The following is an 18,598-nucleotide window of genomic DNA, read 5'->3' as shown; positions in this document are numbered from 1 at the left end:
TCCTCCCAACTTTGTTTTTGTCTCCTGAATTATAAACGCACACTTTGCCGCAAGTGTGTGGGACAAGTTGAATCCCCCTCAATATTGACCATCCATTTTCTAGTCAGAGAACGGCTTGGCAAAGAAACAGGCCCTTCAGCTCATCTCATCCACGACAAACTGTTATTCTGCCAAGTCCCGTCAACCCCGCCGTGGATCATGCCCCTACCACCCATGTGTTGCAATCAAACCTGCATCCTCCACATTCACCAGCAGCTCATTCCACACCCTCAGAGTGAAGAAGCTCATGATCCCCTTAAGTACTGTACCTTTCACTCTTAACCTTTGCCCACTAGTTCTAGTTTTACCCAAGCTCTGGAAAAAGCCTGTTGCATTTATATCATCTATACCCCTCAATTTATACACAGTGGCCACTATATTAGGTATACCTGTACACTTCCCCTTTAATGCAAATATCTAATTTGCCAATCAGGTGGCAGCAACTCAATGCATAAAAGCATACAGACATGGTCAAGAGGTTCAGACCTGTTAATGAGAGAGGGCAGAGGAGAATGGCCAGACTACTTCAAGCCACAGGAAGGTAACAGGAATTCTAATTACCAAATTTTACAATAGTGGCGTGCAGAGAGCATCTCTTAATGCAGAGCATGTCAAACCTTGAAGTGGATGGAATGCACCAGAAGACCACGGACATACACTTATTAGGTTCAGAGGTAATAATAATGTGGCCACTGGGTGTATTCCTCAACTATTAATCTCTATCCCACACTCTGGGAAATACACTGGACATTCCTTATCCCTTTACTGTGGCTAAGGACAGAACCTTGTAGAAGGAATCAGGCCCACAGAATGGAATTGACTGAAAGGCAGGGGGTTCCCAACCTTTTTTATGCCATGGACTAGTACCATTAAGCAAGGGGTCTGTGCACCCCAGCATAGGAACCTGGGTTATGAGATGCAAGCAGATATTAGAAAAATGAAAGTGGGGACCAAACAACTACTGGGTGAAAGATTAAAAGATTACACAATGTAACAGGGAGCAATCCTATAATCAAAGTGGAAATTAATAGGCAGCTTTAGTGCTTTACTCTGCAAGAAAAATGGGAGAGAGCATCAAGCAATTTTGCTGAGAAGCATTCAAACTCACCTGCCTGGTAATGTGGTTTAGAACACAGCAAGTACAATCATTTGGTTTGGTGTAAGGAGTGTTTAAAGCTGTGAATGCAGAATGAACATGTTCATTACATTTCATGAGGTCCAGAATACATCAGCAACTTGAAACCCACTGGTTGACAGTCATCCGAAAATTGCACACTGTCTCCTTAAGAATAAGTGTAGCTTTATCAGTACCAAACCACTAACACAAAGGCCCATCAAGCTACACAACACTGAAGGGACATGCAATTGAAAAAAAACATTTCAAGTTTTGTACTTTGATTTTTCTTTTATATCTTAAATGGAAGCATAAACAGATTGGGAATTTTCACCTTTTATTGTAATGAGTGGTGTTGATTCATATTACAACAAAATTATCAAACTTCTCATAAGAAAACAAATCACATAGCTTTGATTGCTAAATAAAAATCTTTGAACCCAAACCTGAATTAGATGGGAAAAAAAGAACACTTGCCCAAATATATTGTTGCACTTTGGTACCATGTGGACAATGATTATGTAGGGTACACAGGAGGGACATGCAATAAGACCAAAATGATTCGCCTGCCATCCTACGTTCCTGAATGTACCACAATAATTTCACAATACTACAGTTTCCCCTTCCTCCAACACCTTCACATCCATTTTTGTTGTTTGGGAGCAAGATTAAAGTACCGGTATCCACAGACCCTTGCTACTTTTCCACAACTTCCAATAGATATTATGCAAGAAAAAGGAAGTGCTTCATGGAAGCTAATCAAAAACACTGAACTATAGACATTCTTTTACTGTTCCTCCTGGCTTTTTGTTTAAAAAAAAAGTCAATCGAAGTTAAAGCACTGTAGAACTCTGCAATACTTGGGAACAATACCCCCCGTAACAGCTGTGAGCACAAGCTTTAGTTTTATTTAAAGTATAAATAGGCAATAGCTAGGAATTGAAATTATTTTCTCTTTACATGTCATTGTAAACAGTCAGGATTGTTTATGCAGTTCCCCTCCATTAGAATTTGCAGATCAGCATAGTTCCTCAAATTATCAGCAGAATAAAGTTCAGACAGGCTTCCTCACAACCATGTCTGGCAGTGACTGTCCTATCAGATTCGTCAGAAGACAGGCACAATGGTTAAACTTTCAGCATGTCCTCATCACTGTCATCGTGAAATGTCACGCTTTGGGAGCCTTGTGCTGGCCTGTCCTGCTTCACTCGAGGCTTTGAGTTCGAGTCCCCCTTGCTCCCTTTCTGCACACTGACCAAATCCTCATCTCTTCCGCCGTGGAAGGGCTTGTGCTGCTGCCGCTGCTTCCCCCTGGCCCCCGAAGTGGGCTCGCGTGTCCGACTGGAGCTGACTTTCACATTGGGCACCATCAACACTTCATCCTCACTGTCCTGATCGTCCAATGGGAATGAGCTGAGGATGTCCGGGTTCACAGCACGGGTGACGACATGGTTCAGACCGTTCTCCTGGCACTTTCTCCCTGGCTTTGGACAACCCTCGTCAGCCGATGAGACTTCTTCCATCAACCATTCCGTCTCATGTTCATCACCTTCCTCTTCGCCGTTAATCTGATCAGGAGAGAAAACAAAATAGAATTATTTCTCACTTTATTTCAACCCGATGCTGGCCCGACTTAGAGCAACAATTTACAGTGCCACCTGTAAGCTCAGGGTTCGATTTCTGCAGCTGTCTGTACATTCTCCCAGTGTGTTTCCGTCCATACTCCAAAGGCCTACGGTTAGGGTTTTAGAGTTGTGGGCAGGTTATGTTAGCACCTTAAATGTGATGACATTTGCGGCTTTGCGCTGATTTGATTTGACACAAATGATGTATTCCATTGTATGTTTCAATGTATATGTGACAAATAAAGCTAGCCTTCAATTGAGTTAATGGCTTGCATGCCAGCTACGTCTTTCATCAGTCTGCCTTTTGGAATTCCAGCGTAACAGTTTCAGGTAAAGCTCATTTTATTGACCATCTAACTGTTTAAGACAAGTAAAATGGCAACAGCTGAGAAATGAACAAGTTGATAGAGCAGCACATTTAGTCAAGTGTGTTGAGATGAAGTCACAACAATTGTGCAGAAGGCCATGTTTCTCAACCTGCTGTTGGATCCAGAAGCTTTTGCGACCCAAGGAATGCAGCTTGTGACTGTTTTATTAAGTGTTACATGAGCAGAGGAAGAAACAAGGAAAAAGAATGAAACAACCAAAAGTAGTCATAAAGCAGTCTCTGATGGCAAAATTTCAATTGATAACAATTAACCAGAGATAGTCAAAATCAAGTAATGTGACACTTGCCACTGAGACCAAGAAATTTCCAGAAAAACTGAGGCAACTGTAACCCATGGAAAACTCAGTATTGTTTAGTCACCCACATACAGGTAATTGTTCAATTTATAAAATACTATAAAAATAAACAAGCTTAAAAATGTAGAGGCAACTGTACCTGAACAATTATCTGTATACAGGTAACTAAAATATACAAGCTTAAGTTAAATTCCAAGAAAAAATATCAATAGTTCACCTGAGTGCAACACTGCCATTGTCTATTATACATTTAGTGGACACATTATTAGGTTCACCTGTTCGTTAATGCAAATATCTAATCAGCCAATCATGTAGCAACAACTCAATGTATAAAAGCATGCAGACGTGGTCAAGAGGTCTGATTGTTGTTTTGACCAAGCATCGAATGGGAAAGAAAGTTGATGTAAGTGACTTTAACAGTGGAATGATTCTCGGTGCCAGACAGGGCAGTTTGAGTATCTCAGAAACTCCTGATCTCCTGGGTTTTCACACACAAGTCTCTACAGTATATAGAGAACAGTGCAACAAAGGAAATCCAGTGAGCATGAGTTCTGTGGGTGAACACACATTTTAATGAGAGAAATCAGTGGAGAATGGCCAGAGTGGTTCAAGCTGACAGGGAGCTGACAGTAACTCAAATAACCACGCATTACAACAGTGGTGTGCAGAACAGCCTCCCTAAATGCACGTCAAACACTGAAGTGGATGAGCTACAGCAGCAGAAGATCATGAACATTTACTCAGGTGCTGCTTTATTCGATACAGGAGGCACCTAATAAAGTGGCCACTGCGTGTAGGTGATTATATAAAAATACAGACAAGCATAAGATGATTAAATTATAAGAAAAATAATAATTCTCCACCTCAGTGTCTGCTGCTACTTGAACAATTCAGCTTTGCTTTGAGGATTAAGTCACCCCAAGCACTGAGTGACACAGCAAATTAAGATTGAACCTGTTCTTCCCTCGATTGATTTGTACTTCTGTTCACTAGTCCGACGACTGAAACTTAACCCGAATCACTGCCTTGTAATACCTGCTTGAAGTGGGGAAACAACAACTCTTAAATATGCCAAGGTGGCAGAGGGCCTGGCAGCAGCCCTCAGTCTGACCGTGAGACCAGGCTACACAAACACCAATGCCCTTGGAAGGAAAATCCAACATAAAGTCACGGATACAGCCCAGTCGATCACAGGTAAAACCCTCCCCACCACTGAGCACATCTACATGGAGTGGTGTCACAGGAAAGCAGCATCAAGAACAGCCACCTTGCAGGCCAAGCTCTCTTTCTTCTCACTGTTGCCTTGGGTTCCAGGAACAATTCTCAGGCTCCTGAACCAGTGTGCATAACTTCATTCACTCAAACACAACACACAAGGATTCTGCAACTGGTACTCAAGATTATTTATTTATTATTTTGATATTTTTTTTTTCCTCATTTCGTATTTCCACTAGGTTATCTTTTGGTCCACCTTCACTTGTGTGTAGTTTTCATTACTTCTATTTTGATTCTTTGTATTTACTGTGAATGCCACAAGAATGTGAATCTCAGGGTTGTTTACGGTGACATATGTACTTACATAATAAATTTACTCTGAACTTTGAAACCAGTCAAATCTCCATGCAGTTCCAGCATCCGGAGAGCTCCCTCTTGGCAATTCCCAGGAACCCACTTATTTCCACTTTCATCACAGCTGCTCTCTCAAACCATGTGATTAACTTACAAGCTCAAAGATGACCACAGAATCACACAGGCCCTTTCAGCACACTTTGACTACGCCAACAGTGACACCCATCTACCCACACCTTCACCATGCCAACAGTGACAGCCATCTACCCACACCTTCACCATGCCAGTGACACCCATCTACCCACACCTTGACCGTGCCAACAGTGACACCCATCTATCCACACCTTGACCGTGCCAACAGTGACACCCATCTACCCACACCTTCACCATGCCAGTGACACCCATCTACCCACACCTTGACCGTGCCAACAGTGACACCCATCTACCCACACCTTCACCATGCCAACAGTGACAGCCATCTACCCACACCTTCACCATGCCAGTGACACTCATCTACCCACACCTTCACCATGCCAGTGACACCCATCTACCCACACCTTGACCGTGCCAACAGTGACACCCATCTACTCACACCTTCACCATGCCAACAGTGACACCCATCTACCCACACCTTCACCATGCCAGTGACACCCATCTACCCACACCCTGACCATGCCAACAGTGACACCCATCTATCCACACGTTGACCGTGCCAGTGACACCCATCTATCCACACCTTCACCATGCCAACAGTGACACCCATCTACTCACACCTTCACCATGCCAAGTGACACCCATCTACCCACACCTTCACCATGCCAACAGTGACACCCATCTACTCACACCTTCACCATGCCAGTGACACCCATCTACCCACACCCTGACCATGCCAACAGTGACAGCCATCTACCCACACCCTGACCATGCCAACAGTGACACCCATCTATCCACACCTTCACCATGCCAACAGTGACACCCATCTACCCACACCTTCACCATGCCAACAGTGACAGCCATCTACCCACACCTTCACCATGCCAGTGACACCCATCTACCCACACCTTCACCATGCCAACAGTGACACCCATCTATCCACACCTTCACCATGCCAACAGTGACACCCATCTATCCACACCTTCACCATGCCAACAGTGACACCCATCTATCCACACCTTCACCATGCCAACAGTGACACCCATCTACCCACACCTTCACCATGCCAACAGTGACACCCATCTACCCACACCTTCACCATGCCAGTGACACCCATCTACCCACACCCTGACCATGCCAACAGTGACACCCATCTATCCACACGTTGACCGTGCCAGTGACACCCATCTACCCACACCCTGACCATGCCAACAGTGACACCCATCTATCCACACGTTGACCGTGCCAGTGACACCCATCTATCCACACCTTGACCATGCCAACAGTGACACCCATCTATCCACACCTTGACCATGCCAACAGTGACACCCATCTACCCACATCTTGACCGTGCCAACAGTGACACCCATCTACCCACACCTTCACCATGCCAACAGTGACACCCATCTACCCACACCTTGGCCGTGCCATTGTTATCTATCTATGCGAGTCACACTCACCTGCATTAGGCCTGTAATCCTCCACATATTTCCCATCCGTACCAGTCTAAGTGTCTTTTGAATAATGTAATAGCATTGCTTCCACCACCACCTCTGGCAGCTCATTTAAACTATTCACCACATTTTGGGTGGAAAACCTTAATCCTCCCATCCTCTTCACCTTAAACCTGTGCCTTTAGTTCTAGGCTCTCCTGCCATGGGGGAAAAGACCAACTACAGAGCCTATTCATACCCCTCAATGTTGTAAGCCTCTATATAAAATTAGCCTTCAGACTCTTAGCAAGCCTACCCAATTTCCCCTTACAACTACAGTCCTCATTCCAATGGGCCAGAAGAGATAGGAACAGAATTAGGCTATTCAGCCAATTGAATCTATTGCACCATTCCATCATGTCTGATTTATTATCTCATTCCCTTGCCATCTCCCCATAACCTTTGTTAACCATACTGATCAAGAACCTATCAGAGTCCACCTTATATATACCCAATGACTTGGCCCCACAGCCATCAGTGGCAATGAATTCCACAGATTCACCAACCGCCAGCTAAAATAATTCCTCCTCCCCTCTGTTCTAAAGGGACATGTATGTATTCTGAGGCTGTGCCCTCAGGTCCTATTGAAAGTATCCTCACCATGTATATTGTATCTAGGCCTTTCAATATTTGATAGGTTTCAATGAGATCCTCCCTCATTCTTTTAAACTGCAGTGAATAGAGGCCCAGAGCCCTCTGGTCAACATCTACACACTGAAACCCATCTACACGCTTTACTGCTAGCACATTCTTCCATAGTGTGGTGACCAGAACTGTACACGATACTTCAAATGTAGTCAGAAACAGGTCCAAACTCTGACACTCTCTGCCCCATGAAGCATATGAAGGCAAACATAACATGTCCTTTTCACTACTGTATCCACCGGCAACATCACTTTTGGGGAGATACAGTATGGACTTGTACTTCATATATCAACACTTCCAAGGTAGGTACAGTTTACTCTCTGTCCTACTAGGAACAGGTTTCCCAGAATGCATTACCTCACACTTCCCTGGATTAAAATCCATCTAATCCACCTCTCCACCTAGGACATGATCTATAACTTCTGTAACTTCTCTTTCTACCACTCAGCCAATACATATCCGGCAAATTTTTACAGATGTACTGTGGAGAGCTTTCTAACTGGCTACATCACCATCTGATATGGTGGGGGTGGGGGCGGGGGGTGGAGAGAGAGAGCTACTGCACAGGACCAAAGTAAGTTGCAAGTTGTAAAATTAGTCAGCTCCATCAATCATGGGCACTAGCCTCTGTAGCATCCAGGACATCTTCAAGGTGCCTCAAAAAGGCGGCGTCTATCATTAAGGACCCCATCACCCAGGACATGCCCTGTTCTCATTGCTACCATCAGGAAGGAGGTATGGGAGCCTGAAGGCACACACTCAATGATTCAGGAAGAGCTTCTTCCCCTCTTCCATCTGATTTCTGAATGGACATTGAACCCATGAACACTACCTCACTACTTTCTTTATTTCTTTTTAGCACTACTTATTTAACTATTTAATATACAGTACATATTCATACTTTAATTCAGTTCTCCCCCCTATTATTATGTACTGCAGCCACAAAGTCTACACATTTCATGACGTATGCCGGTGATATTAAGCCCGATTCTGATTCTTGCCTGCAAGCTTACTAATGTGCCCACTTACATTCATCAATTTTCAAGCCATGCCTCTTTGACACCTGAGCTATTATTTTTGTGACTGTGTGTGCTATTGTGATGTGTGTGACTGTATGGACTGTTATACAGCTTGGGCCCAGAGGAGTGCTGTTTCGTTTAGCTGTATATATGTGCATGATTGAATGACAACTGAACTTGAACTCTAACTCATCCAAATCATTTACACATATTGTGAACAGTGAAGATTCCTGTAATACATCATTTAGACTTGCACTCATGTACCACTACACTCTGCCTATCACTAAGCCAATTTTGGATGCAATTTGCCAGTACACATCAGATCTCTTCTGCCCAAAACTTCTGCATCAGCCGACCAGGTCAGATCTAATCAAAAGCCTAGAGTCCAGGTAAACTAAATATACCTCACTGTCTTCATTAATGTTTTCAGTTACCTCTGTAAAAGGTGAGATCTGAGAGACACATTCTTCTCATGCACAGAACTATGCTGACTCCTCTAATCAGTCCCTGTCTTTTCAAGCAAACAAAGCAGTAGAGGCTACCTCAGTAAATATATCTTAGACAAGGTTAGACAGATTTTTGCATAGTAGGGGAATTAAGGGTTATGGGGAAAAGGCAGGTAGGTGGAGATGAGTCCATGGCCAGACCAGCTGTAAATATCCTCCAGACGCCTGGTGTCTCATCTACGCAAAAATCTCTTCCAGAGCCACAATCCCTTTCCTCGCTTCCCTCAGCATTCTGGAATAGATCCTATTCAGTTCCAAGGGATTTATCTACCTTGACGTGCATCAATATTTCTAACACTTCCTCCTTTCTCATACAGACATACAGCAGTACTTCAGCAATCCACTCCATAACTCTCCAGTCCCCACATTCATCACCCTGGTGAATACACCTGATTATTTATGGCTGAATATAGGGATGATTTCACCTTGCTCCTCTCACCTGGTTCCACACACAAATTTCTCTTTGGTCCCTGCGGGGGCCCTCTCTTTCCTTAGTTACCATTTAATGTCTAATATATTCATACAGATTTTAGAATTTCCCTTCCTTACTCCTATTTGCCAAGATCATTTTAAAACCCCTTTATGTCCTAATTTCTTTTTTCTCTCCTGTATCCCCCCTCCCCCCCAGATCGCTTGCTGCAGAACCTTTAAAATGAACAACTCAAAGAAGCTGGCAGGAAGAATCACTGTGGACACTACCCACCCTGCAAACTGGCTTTTCCCAAAGCTTCCTCTGGAAAGCCCTTGGGACTATTAAAGCACAAATTGCACATCATCTTAAAAGTTTCTTCCCCTAGGCTGTTAATCCAACCATTCTAGTGAGTACACCCCCCCCACGCCTCTATTATCCCCCATCACTGCATTGCAAACACTTTAAACCACTTTTTATAACACTGTTTACATTGTAAATGCATGCTGGGATTTAAGTGTCTATGCAATTTTATTCCATATCCATACTTCAAACTCTAACTACACAATTCTTCATAATTGTTGAACATTAATATATTTTTGGTGCATGTCATGCCAACACACCACAGCAAATATACATGTAAATGTATATTGTGAACAAAGTTACTCCTTGTTCCAATAAAGGACTTATTCAATATCAATTTCCTGATGTATACTTCCTTCTTTTCCCTGAGTAAGCCTTCAATCTCCTTCAAAGACCATTGATAAATCACCAGAGGGGTGCTCAAGAGGCTCTTTGGATAGATACATGAACATGAGGAGAATGGAAGCATTACGTAGGTGGAAAGGTTTTGGGTAGAAATATTGACTGGTTATTCCTTGTCACAGATGCCACCTGACCTGCTGAGCTCCTCCAGCATTGTGTGTCTGTTACTCTGGGTTTCCAGCATCTGAAGAATCTCCTGTGTCAGAAATTTAGGGTGTTCAGTAGAAACCTGAAGACAACCTGCAGGAGGAATCCAGTGGGTCAAAGTGAGGATTGGTGACCCGGAGGGGTGAGAAGAACTGCCGATACTTCAGGACAGATCCCAGTTCCTCTGCCTCTTCTACAGATTCACCTGGTATAATACAGAAAAACTTGGACTAACTTTCTTATTCCACTCTCCTATAGTGGGTAGAGGCTGATGAATGAAAGTTCGCTCTATTTACCTTGCTTCACATTACCCGCTTGCTATTCTGACATCATCATCATGTGCTGTGTTGTATGATGTGGGCAATCATGGTCTTTCTATGATCATGATTGTTCTTGGCCAATTTTGCTACAGAAGTAGTTTGCTGTTGCCTTTTTCTGGACAGTGTCTTTACAAGACAGGTGACCCCAGCCATTATCAATACTCTTCAGAGACTGTCTGCCTGATGTCAGTGGTCGCATAACCAGGGCTTGTGATCCGTACCAGATGCTCATATGACCATCCACCACCTGCTCCCATGGCTTCATGTGACCGTGGTCGGAGGCTAAGCAGGTGCCACACCTTGCCCAAGGGTCACCTGCAGGCTAACGGAGGGAAGGAGAGTCTTACACCTTCTTTGGTAGAGACTTATCTCCACCCCATACTGAGGTATTCTTATACCTTTACTTGAAATATACTTAAGGACAAACTAACTTTAAAAGATTGCCAACAATGTAGGAAACCCTCACCTTTGTATACTTGTAGGCTACTCGCGTTCTCCTCCGGCAACACCCCATCATTTTTTGTAATATAGCTTCCCTAGAAAAGTGCAGAGAGTTTTAAAAATGTGCGCTGAAAAGGAGTGAAACTGTAATTTATATTAATCATAAATTGGTTTAATGTCATGAGCACAATGTAAAAAAACTGTTGCATGCCATTCAGATTATTTCCTCACTTAAATACATTGAGGAAAACAGTAACGGAATGCAGAATAGTTGCAGGTAGATTGTAATATGCAAGGCCACAATGAGGTAGACAGGTCAAAAATCCATCTGATAACCCATTAGATAGAAGAAGTAGGCCATCTGGCCCATTGAGTCTGCTCCACCATTTCATCATGGCGTATCTTCAGTCCCAATCTCCTGCCTTCTCCCCATATCCCTTCATGCCCTGACCAATCAAAAGTCAATCAATCACTGTGTTAAATATACATAAAGACTTGGCCTTCACAGCTGCCTGTGGCAACGAATTCCAGATTCACTACTCTCTGGCTAAAGAAATTCCTCATCTCTGTTCTAAAAGGACGCCCCTCTATTCTGAAGCTGTGCCCTCTGGTCCTAGACTGTCCCTCCATAGGAAACATCCTCTCCACAACCACTCTGTTGAGGCCCTTTCAACATTCAATAGGTTTCAATAAGGTGACCCCTTTGATCAAACTAGGGAACCATCCTTGTAACAGCCTTGTATCAGTGGGATAGAAGCTGTAGCATGCTTTTAGACTTTTGTATTTTCCATCCTGGGGGGACGAGTTTGGAAGAGATTATGCCCAAGGTGGTTGAAGACTTTGATTACGTTAGCTGCTTTACCAAGGCAGCTATAAGTGTAGACAGAGTCCATGGAGGGGAGGGGAGGTTGGTTTGTGTGATATGCTGTGCTGTGTCCACAACTCTCTGCATTTTCTCCCCATATTGCGCAGAACAGCTGCTATACCAAGCTGCAAGGTATCTGCATAGGACGCTTTCTATGGTGCACTGATAAAAACTGGCATGGGTCCATAGGGACATGGCAAATTCCTGTAGATGCAAATAGCTTCATGACTTTTACTCAATACAGCAATACAAGCTTGTGACAAGATCACCAATGAATAGGGAATATCCTGAACCACAAATGAGCTTTCAATACTGTTTGAAATATTTCCTTACGTCATTCATGATAGCTCTGGAGAGAAAAGGTGTGACTGTCTGGATTGTGGGTGGCGGGCGAACAGATATAGAATTGGGACGGGGTCACTACACGGCTGGAAGCTGGGATCTCCTGAAGAAAAGAGAGGTTGATGCTTGTTTGGGAGACAGTGGCCCGATGTTTGGTAATAGGATCAAAAGGAAGGTGAGAGAACATGTCTCAGAGCTGATGTTTGGCCTCTGAGTTACAAGTCTGTTTCTCAGGCCATAACAGCACTTCTACCCCATCAAGTGTCACCACACTTATAGCACCCATGGAAACCCACAGGGTTACAGGGAGAGCTTGCAAACTCCACAAAGTCAAGAGCCCGAGGTCAGGGTCTTCTGGAGCTGCGAGACATTGGACCACCCATAACACCATTAAACTGCACAACTTGAATTGGACCACCCACAACACCACTAAACTGCACGAATTGAATTGGACCACCCACAACACCACTAAACTGCACGACTTGAATTGGACCACCCATAACTCCACTAAACTGCATGACTTGAAGCTCGCTGCAGCTCTTTCTCTAAAAAAAAATCCAATTTGATATCGCCTTGAAATAGAACACGAACTTGAAGCATCTCTGCTCAAACTCTTGCCTGGAACTGCAGTGTTTGTATTAGGTCCTGGTCCTTTCTAGCTCTTTTATACCAAGCAGCATTTTGAGAAGCACTGCCGCTTGCTATAGAATTAGGAGAGTATCACACTTTTTAAGTATTATGTTTGTAGGTAAAAGGATCAAGATTGAGAAGATGTTGAGAGATTTATACAAATGCTTACACAGTCGATGTGGAGAGGGTGTTCCTATAAATCGGAGAGTCCAGGATCTGACGGCACAGCTCAGAATAAAGAGATGTCTTTTTAGAACAGATTTTATTTTATTTTTTACTTGGAGATACAACATAGAACAGGCCTTTCTGGTGCAATGAGCCGTACCGCTCAGTAACTCACCTATTTAACACTTGCCCAATCATAGGATAATTTACAGCGACTAACTGGTATGTCATTGGACTGCTGGAGGAAACTGGAGCACCCGGAGGAAACCCACGCAGTGATAGGGAGAACATAGAAACTGCATATAGATGCTGCTGGAATGGAACTCCGAACTCCGGAAAGTTCTGTGATGTAATAGTGTCGCGCTAACTGCTGTGCTACCACAGTGCCCTTACTTGCTCTGGAGGTAGTGCAGCGAAGGTAGACTCCTGGGATGATGGGGCTGGCATATGAAGTAGGTTGGGGCATTACTCACTGAATACAGTGGGGAACAGTTCTAACTACCTTACTACCATGGTGTAGATGGAGATGCAGGAATTTTTCCAGCCATAGGGCGCGGAATCTGTGGAATTCACTGCCACTCAGGGCTGTGAAGGCCAAGTTATTGGGGAGATTGGTAGGCTCTAACTGGTAAGGGGGTTAAGAGTTATGTGGAGAATGGGGTTGGAGAAAAATGATCAGCCATGATGCAACAAACTCAATGGGCTCAGAGGCCAAATTCTGCTATGTTTTATGATCGACAAATATTTAATTTTAGTGAAAAGAACCATACCATACACAAATGACAAGATTACATACAAACATTCATATGTCTTTAATCAATACGTGGCTAGCCTAATCATGTCTAAGTAATCACAGCCACCAGCTTAATTGAAAATTATTCTTAATGTGCAGCCCACTACAACTTATAATTGGAGATGGTGAACTTGCAGAGTAGTTCAAAAGCAATAAATCAATTTATATCATTCAAGAGTGATGAGGGTGGCAGACAGAACGTCAGTTTGAAGGAAGGTGATTTCCCCTGGTTCTAGATCAGGGGTTCCCAACCTGGGGGACACCTTGCTTAACAGCACTGGTCCTTGGCATAAAAAGATTAGGAACCCCTGCTCTCAAAGAGGCCTGAGTCTCAGATTAAGGATAGGCTATTTAGGATGGAGATGAGGAGAGTTTCCTCACCAACAGCTTGGCAGATATTGGCAATTCTCTACCAAGACTGCTGTCCCTATGTTTTCTGTTCCGACTGAATGTTAAGGAGGTAACGAGCAGTCCACTTACAAGTTTCAGATGCTAGGGAGACTGCACTGTCCCGTCTAAAGAAACCTTCATGGCTACAGTTACTTCTGTTCATACCTTCGCTCCTGTTTGTAAAACAGCAGGATGAACAGGCAGGCGGTCAGCACGACCAGCAGTACGCTCAGCATTGCGCCTACAGCCCTGCTCCGTCCAGACAGGCCCTGATCCGTACCCGGTGATATATCGCCAGGAATCACATCAATGATTGGCCTGTTCAAAACAGAAAAAGGCAGACAAATCATACCAGGAGGAGATGTTTTCCCAAAGCATTTCTGCTAATCATTACAACCCCAACTTCAATATTCTTTCTACTTGTATAGACTCCAAGTAGTCTTCTTAAACAGATTCCCCCTGTAACCCTGATCTTCTCCAAGTCAATGTAAAACATGTTTCACCTTGAAACTATTAAACATTGAGTATGGATATCAATGTAACACAAAGAATCTACCAAAATGTTACCAATCAGCATAACAGCACTAACCAGTTACTGAATTTCTCAGTTCAGATTACAAGAGAAATACTCCCTGGTCTCCAAGGCAGACTCCAGATCTTATCGTAAGAGTAGCCCAAGATCTTTAGAAAGAGAGTTCTGATTTACAATGGAAATATGGAGGCTGTTTAGGGAGCTCTTGCATGGGGCTCAGGATAGGTTTATTCCTTTGAGGGAGGAAAGAATGGTAGGGTGAAGGAACCATGGTTGACAAGAGAATTGGATCATCTAGTCAAGAGGGAGGAGGAAGTTTAGTTAAGGTTTAGGAAGCAAGGATTAAACAGGCTCTAGGCAATCACATGGTAGCCATGAAGGAGCTGAAGTATGGACTCAGAAAGGGTACGAGAAGGTCTTGGCAAGCAGGATTAAGGAAAACACAAAGGAATTCTACATGTATGTGAAGAACAGGACGATGACTACAGTGAGGGTAGGACATCATTAAGGACCTCCACTACCTCCTCTGACTGGAGGCACATGTTTCTTCTTCTATCCCCAAATACTTTGCTTCAGTAACTACCAGTGAAAGGGACCTTGGGAAATGTGAGGTCAGTGCAGAACTGGCTAAAGTGCTGGAACATGTTGATGTTAAGAAAGAGGATGTGCTGGAACTTTAGAAAAACATTAGGATAGATAACTTCCCAGTGCTGGATGGGATACATTCCAGGTTACTACAGGGAGTGAGGGAAGAGACTGCTGTGTCTTGGCAGTGATCTGCGTATCCTCACTGGCCACAGGAGTACTACTAGAAGATTGGAGGGTGGCAAATGCTATTTCTTTTTTTTGGAGAAAGGTGTTAGGGATACCCCTAGGAATTATAGACCAGTGACTCTTACATCAATGATGTACAAGTTATTAGAGAGAATTCTTAGAGACAGGAATTACAAGCATTTTGAGAAGCATAACCTGACTAGGGTTTTGCCACACAAACCTGACTGAATTCTTCAAGGAAGTGACAAAACAAATTGATGAAGGTAGACCAGTGGATGTGGCGTATATGGACTTTAATAAGGTGTTTGACAAGGTAGGCCTGTTCGAAAAGTCAGGAGGCATGGGATCCAGGAAAACTTGGCTGTGTGAACACAGAACTGTCTTGCCCACAGAAGGGTGGTTGTAGATGGAGCATATTCTGCCTGGAAGTTGGTGCCAGTGGTGTTCCACAGGGATCTGTTCTGGGACCTCTACTCTTCGTGACTTTTATTAATTACTTGGATGGGAAACTGGGAGAGTGGGTTAGTAAGTTTGCAGATAACATGAAGTTTGGTGGTATTGTGGATAATGTAAAAGGCTGTCGTAGGGACTTAGACAGGATGCAGAGCTGGACTGAGAAGTGGCAGATGGAATTCAATTCAGAGAAGTGTGAAGTGATTCACCAGAAGGTTGAAGTTAAAGGCAAAATACAGGGTTAATAGCAGTGTTCTTAACACTGTGGAGGAACAGAGGGATCTTGCTGTCCACATCCACAGATCCCTCAAAGTTGCCGTGCAAGTTGATAGGGTGAGCAAGGTGGCGTATGATCAGCTGGCCCTCTTTAATCAGGGGTCCAAGCCGAAAAACATGAGGTAATGTTGCAGCTTTATTCTGGTTAGACCACACTTGGAATTCTGTGTTCAGTTCTGCCACCTCTTTTATATGAAGGATGAGGAAGCTTTAGAGAGGGTGCAGAGGAAACTTACCAAGATGCTGCCTGGATTAGAGAGCATGACTTATGAGGAAAGGTTGTATGAGCTAGGGCTTTCTCTTTGAAGCAAAGAAGGTTGAGATATAATAGAGGAATATCAGGAAAAGGCATGGATCGAGTGAACAGCCAGAGATGTTTTTCCAGCGCAACAATGGCTAACATGGAAGGACATAATTTTGAGGTGATTGGAGTACGGGCGGTGGGATGTCAGAGAGAGGAAGATTTTTAGAAAATATATATGGAGAGTGGTAAGAGCATGGAACACACTTGGTTAGGCACAGATATGTTAGAGATATTTAAGAGACTCCTAGATATCTATTTATGAGATGCAACGCAGAGCAGGCCCAGCAACCTCCCAATTTAACCCCAGCCTAATCACAGGACAATTTACAATGAACAATTAACCTAACAGCCTCCATGTCCTTGGATTGTGGGACAAAACTGGAGCACCCAGAGAAAACCCACAGAGTCACAGGGAAAACACACAAACTCCTTACAGGCAGTGGGGGAATTTAAACAATAAAGCGAGTCAATAAACACCAGACTGTATTCACAGCATCAGCCAAGGACAGGAGGATTGACACTGAAGAAAATTGACAATTTGCTCTGGAAAACAAGAAGCTCTTTCTAACATGGAAGCAACACATTTTGTTGGTCATACAGTTACTGCACTATTTTATCATTATAGCTCAAGGATATCAATCTGCCTGTCACTTGGTTATACAACTTTCAACTGCAGACCTGGATTTCATTGGCTTAATTGAGTTATTGACTCCATAATTACTTTTCCTCCCACTAAAATGGTTACGTTGTTATTTCACCACATGCAAGAGTTGTACGAGTCTCTCTGAAGGAGTATACATGGGCAAGTAGACAAAGACTTCCAAAAGGAGCAAACCCTTATTTTCTGGGTTGTGTTTGGAAACATCAGCTTGCAAAATGTTTTTAAAATTAGATTAGATTCAACTTTATTGTTATTGTGCCGAGTACAGATACAATGAAATGGAACTAGCATCTGACCAGAAGTGCAAAAGAATAGTATTATTTACAAAATAACTGCGAATAAAAAGGGCTACAGCACACAAATATAAAAGTACTGATACGTCCGATATGGGTGCAATACTGCTTAATGCTGCGATGTGAGGTTCAGCAGGGTCACAGCCTCAGGGAAGAAGCTCTTCCTGTGCCTGCTGGTGCGGGAGCGGAGGCTCCTGTAGTGCCTACCAGACAGGAGGAGAGTAAAAAGTCCATGGTTAGGGTGAGATGCATCCTTGATAATGCTTTTCGCCCTGCCCAGGCAGCGTTTATGGTAGATGTTCTCAATGGTGGGCAATTGGGTGCCGATAATCCGCTGGGCAGTTTTCACCACACGCTGGAGTGCTTTGCGATCTGATACGGGACAATTGCCATACCACACTGAGATGTAGTTGGTGACTATGCTCTCAATGGTACAGCGGTAAAAGTCCATCAGTATCCTGGGACAGAGGTGAGCTTTCTTGATGCTCCGCAGAAAATAAAGGCGCTGTTGTGCCTTTTTGATCAGGATGGAGGAGTTCAGGGACCAGGTGAGACCCTCGGAAACGTGGACACCAAGGAATTTGAAGTTTGATACATGCTCCACTACAGCTCCGTTGATGTAGCTGGGGATGTGAGTGTGGCTCCCAGCGTGCCTGAAGTCCACAATGATCTCCTTGGTCTTCTGGGTGTTAAGGGCCAGGTTGTTGTCGGCACACCACGTGGCCAGGTTCTGGACCTCGTCCCTGTAGGCCGTCTCATCATCCCCTCTGATCAGGCCAATCACTGTGGTGTCGTCTGCGTACTTGATTATGGAGTTAAAACAGTGTACAGGAACACAGTCATAAGTGAAAAGGGAGTACAGGAGAGGGCTCAGCACACAGCCTTGAGGCACGCCGGTATTCAGGGTGAAGATGGAGGAGGAGAGGTTGTCTAACTTAACAGATTGGGGTCTGTTAGTCAGAAAGTCCAAGGTCCAATTGCAGAGGGATGAGCTGATACCAAGCTGGTGAAGTTTGACAATCAGCTTGGAGGGGATCACAGTATTGAATGCTGAACTAAAGTCAATGAACAGTATTCTGATATAAGATTTGGGGCTGTCAGGGCAGAATGAAGTGCCGTGGAGATGGTGTCCTCTATAGACCTGTTGGTGCGATAGGCAAATTGATGGGGGTGCAGGGTAGTGGGCAGACA

The 18,598-nt window shown here is 43.9% G+C and overlaps 1 protein-coding gene across 1 annotated transcript in view; it reads right to left on the bottom strand.

Moving 5' to 3' along the window:
• Positions 1-1,477: 1,477 nt before the first annotated feature.
• The window catches only part of igf2r (insulin-like growth factor 2 receptor), a 211,139-nt gene continuing 194,018 nt past the window's right edge, over positions 1,478-18,598 (bottom strand). The window contains exons 46-48 of the mRNA XM_072265972.1: positions 14,280-14,432; positions 10,955-11,024; positions 1,478-2,721 (exon numbers count right to left, since the gene is read on the bottom strand). Coding sequence (XP_072122073.1) covers positions 2,281-2,721; positions 10,955-11,024; positions 14,280-14,432 — 664 coding nt within the window. The 3' untranslated portion in view covers positions 1,478-2,280. The remainder of the gene's footprint in view (positions 2,722-10,954; positions 11,025-14,279; positions 14,433-18,598) is intronic.

The sequence above is a fragment of the Mobula birostris genome, chromosome 8, assembly GCF_030028105.1.
Source record: "Mobula birostris isolate sMobBir1 chromosome 8, sMobBir1.hap1, whole genome shotgun sequence".
NCBI lineage: Eukaryota > Metazoa > Chordata > Chondrichthyes > Myliobatiformes > Myliobatidae > Mobula > Mobula birostris.
Note: the sequence above shows the minus strand (reverse complement) of the source record. Positions and strands in the feature narration are given on the sequence as shown.